At 36.5% G+C, this 3,600-nt stretch overlaps 1 protein-coding gene across 2 annotated transcripts; it reads left to right on the top strand.

Moving 5' to 3' along the window:
• The first annotated feature begins 263 nt into the window (after positions 1 to 263).
• Positions 264 to 2,334, top strand: LOC105782272 (hypothetical protein). 2 transcript variants are annotated; one of them, XM_012606905.2, is made up of 6 exons: positions 264 to 669; positions 797 to 873; positions 971 to 1,007; positions 1,107 to 1,182; positions 1,279 to 1,345; positions 1,457 to 2,334. In XM_012606905.2, exons 1-6 carry the CDS (start codon positions 465 to 467, stop codon positions 2,060 to 2,062), a joined length of 1,068 nt encoding a protein of 355 aa, XP_012462359.1. In that variant the 5' UTR covers positions 264 to 464; the 3' UTR covers positions 2,063 to 2,334. The 2 variants fall into 2 exon arrangements, with proteins under 2 accessions (XP_012462359.1, XP_012462358.1); XM_012606904.2 differs by having other exon boundaries at positions 267 to 669; positions 1,276 to 1,345.
• Positions 2,335 to 3,600: the final 1,266 nt, after the last annotated feature.

Below are 3,600 nucleotides of genomic sequence, written 5' to 3'. Positions count from 1 at the left end.
TGGGGCTAACCTAACTCATCAAGGGAATCAACCAGGGAAAAGAATAAAAAAATTGTGTTGTATGAAGAAGGGGTAAAACATAAAAATAAAATAAAAGCAAATTAAATAATAATGCTTTTCTTTTCTCTTCTTTCGAGACTCGAATTTAATTGTGCACCACTCACTTTTATGATCTACTCAAGATAAATAAATACGAAAATTTATCAAATATTCATCTAATATTTACTTATCTAAGCATCGAGAGAGTCTCAAAGCAAAACCTTGTGCCCTCTAAGATAGGCACAAGACAAATAAAAAGGGAAGTTAGTGTGAAATGAGGGAAAGGAAAGAGGCACAGCTAATGGCATATATTCCCTCCCCAATACAGCCCCACCAATGTTTCCAGATATGGAGTGAGATCATAGGACAGCCCAACAACTCCAAAATTTATAAAAGAGAAACTCCATCTGCCGCATATTGAAAGCATGGTTTCTACTAAAAAAGGATCAAAAACCACGTATGAAATTCAGTTTCCTGCCTGCCTCTCTTACATAAACTTGGTTCTTCAAAATACTCAAAATCAAAGAATGAATTTGGTTCTCTCTACTGATGCAAAGCCTAGGCTAAAGTGGACACCTGAACTTCATCAAAGATTTGTTGATGCAGTCAATCAACTTGGAGGGCCAGACAGTTAAGTAACACACTTTTTAGATATAACCTTAATCATATTATCATCTTATCTAATCATATTGTTATTTGTAAGAATATAATTTGTTGATTTTTTTTTTTGTGTGTGTGTGTTTATTTCTGGGACCAGAAGCAACACCAAAGAGTGTGATGAGGGTCATGGGGATTCCTGGACTCACTTTGTATCATCTTAAAAGCCATTTACAGGCAATTTTCTCTTTCATTATATAATCATATCAGCACTCTTTTTTATCTAAATCCATTAGGGAACGAAAACAAGCTTTTCACTGTATTTTACTTGCAGAAATACAGGCTGGGGAAAAGCCTTGGGGATAATACAGGTGGGATCAAGAATTCATTGCTTGTTATATATATTGTATATTCATATATTGAGTTTTACAACAGTATAAAAAAATTTTCCCTTTCATTCTTGGGGACAGATTACAAAGAGATGCAGAGCAGTAATGGGAATTTCATTAGGGACACAAGTGATGGAATTCACGGGCATATGAATGAGTAATAGTTATAAATTTGGATTCTAATTTCTGTCTTTTAGTAAACTATTTTATGGAAATTTTAATAAAACAGTCTAATTATTGTGTTCATCAGAAGCTTGCAGATCCCTCAGGCTCTCCAAATGCAGATGGAAGTACAACAGAAGCTTAATGAACAGATTGAGGTATATAATATATATATATATCTCCTATTTATACCAATTTCAGTTTAAATCGATGGTTTTCTGCTGATGATGCATCAATGCATATCAATCAAGCTACTTTTCCATTTTCAGGTCCAGAGACATTTACAGCTAAGAATTGAAGCTCAAGGAAAGTACTTGCAAACAGTATTAAAGAAAGCACAAGAAACACTGGCTGGATATAGCTCCTCTTCTGCTGGTGCAGAACTTGCTAGAGCTGAACTCTCTCAACTGGTCTCAATGGTTAACACTGGCTGCACAAGTTCTTCGTTTTCGGAACTAACCGAAGTAGGAGGTTCAAGCATAATAGAAAGAAAACCAATGAGGGGTACTATATGTTCCATGGGGAGCTCACTGACATCTTCAGAAAGCTCAGGGCGAAATGACAAGGCACCTCTGGAAAATGGGAATATTTGTACCCAGAATGTTGAATTTTCCTTAATGGATATTCACCCAGAAAAAAAGCCTTTAATTAGTTGTGCAAGCAATCAAGCTAACGGAAAGAAAAGAAGTGTGAGTAAGGTTTCTGATGGTGTATGTGTTGAACAACCACTAGCTAAAAGGTTAGAGCTTCCTGAAGAAGAAACTGGTGGTTGTTTAAGAAAGTCCGGATTCTTGGAATTATTTGATCTCAACAGCCAATGCCACAATGACATCGAATCGGGTCCAAAAGCAATAGACTTGAACTGCAGGGAATAGATCAGCTCAATGGGCATGGTTTGGAACTTTTTAATGCGTGGTTGTTAGTAATATAGTCTAAGCAGCAAATTTGGTTATATTTAGAACCAATCTTCTGTGCATAAACCATGAATATTGTTATCTGTATTGAACTTCAAGAACTTTTTAAAAGACTATTGATATCAAAGGAAGGCATGATGTTATATGCTGTAGAGACAACCCGTCCTTTATTCTCTCTTGTAACTCGGAAACTTAAATTTCTGGTGATCGAGTCAATCACCAAGTTTCCTGAATCCGAAGTAAACTTGTATAGTTCATCTGCATCTCAATGCTTGTGGAATCTTTATGTTGTCCTTCAAAGCCTCAAGGTAAGGGTGTCTCTTTTAATGGCAGAATTTCCATGTGGAAGCCTTGAACACTCATTATAACAATATTATTAAACCTTCTTCATTGAAGGATAATATCCTTACATGACCTCAGATGTAAATAATGTCACTGCAGCTACCCTGCCTGAGAAATTTTCGAGGTGGATCATCTTGGGGCTTCTCATTGATTCGAACTGATGACTTTACATAGACTTCGTATCAACATATGGTGTTAGGAACTGTAAGAGGGCACCAGGTGGTTCCCCAGCTATTAACGGGGCATTTTACAGCCGAGCTAAAGAGGATTTTGTCAGCTAGGCAGGCTGGGATTAAATGTTAGTTAAAGATGCTTATACATGGGAGGGATCAAAATCTTCACCCCTGAACCAACACCATGGCGCTCCTGTTGAATTTGGCCTTCTTGAAGCTGGAATTCTACCTTACAATGGCTTCAGTTTATAACACATTAAGAGAACAAAGACTGATTGAAGTATATTTTATATATGGGGCATAAGACACCTCAGGTGTTCTTCTCAGGGCATCAAATTCCAAAAATATTGTAGTTGTTTTTTGTTTTTGTTTTTTTTTTGGTGAAAAACATACTAACTAAATTAACTTAACAAAGTCGGAAATTAACAAGTCCATCAATTACAAGATCAATTGGTAAATCTTCGGGAATGACTTCAAACACCTGCAAATTAGTACACCTAATTGTGGTCATCTTTGCAATACAATCTGCAACTTGATTTCTCTCCATTGGAATATGTTTATAGTTTTGTATGTATCTTTCGTAGCAGAGCTGAAAAAGAATCTGACAAGTGACCATATTGAATGGCTTTTAACTACCTCAAGATTGTCTGAGTAGATCACAACCTTGTGATGTCCCTTCTCTTGGATAAGGATCAAACCATCTAGAATACCCAAAAGTTCAGCATCAAACACGAAGCAAGTACTCAAGTATTAGTTAAATCCAAGGATCCATTCCCTTCCTTGCTTGTACATTGCCCCCTAGCAACAGTAGCCCCGTATTCACCTTAACAGATCCATCACTATATAGGTGAATCCAATTACCTGTCATAGGAAAGTCATGACTAGTTTTAAAATGTCTTGTCAATCTGCCGCTATGAGATAGTGAATATTGTTTTGCCTAACTCACAGAAGACTTAATAGTATTAGTGGGATTCCAAGTTATTC

This window comes from Gossypium raimondii, chromosome 13 (assembly GCF_025698545.1).
Source record: "Gossypium raimondii isolate GPD5lz chromosome 13, ASM2569854v1, whole genome shotgun sequence".
Taxonomy (NCBI): Eukaryota; Viridiplantae; Streptophyta; class Magnoliopsida; order Malvales; family Malvaceae; genus Gossypium; species Gossypium raimondii.
Note: the sequence above shows the minus strand (reverse complement) of the source record. Positions and strands in the feature narration are given on the sequence as shown.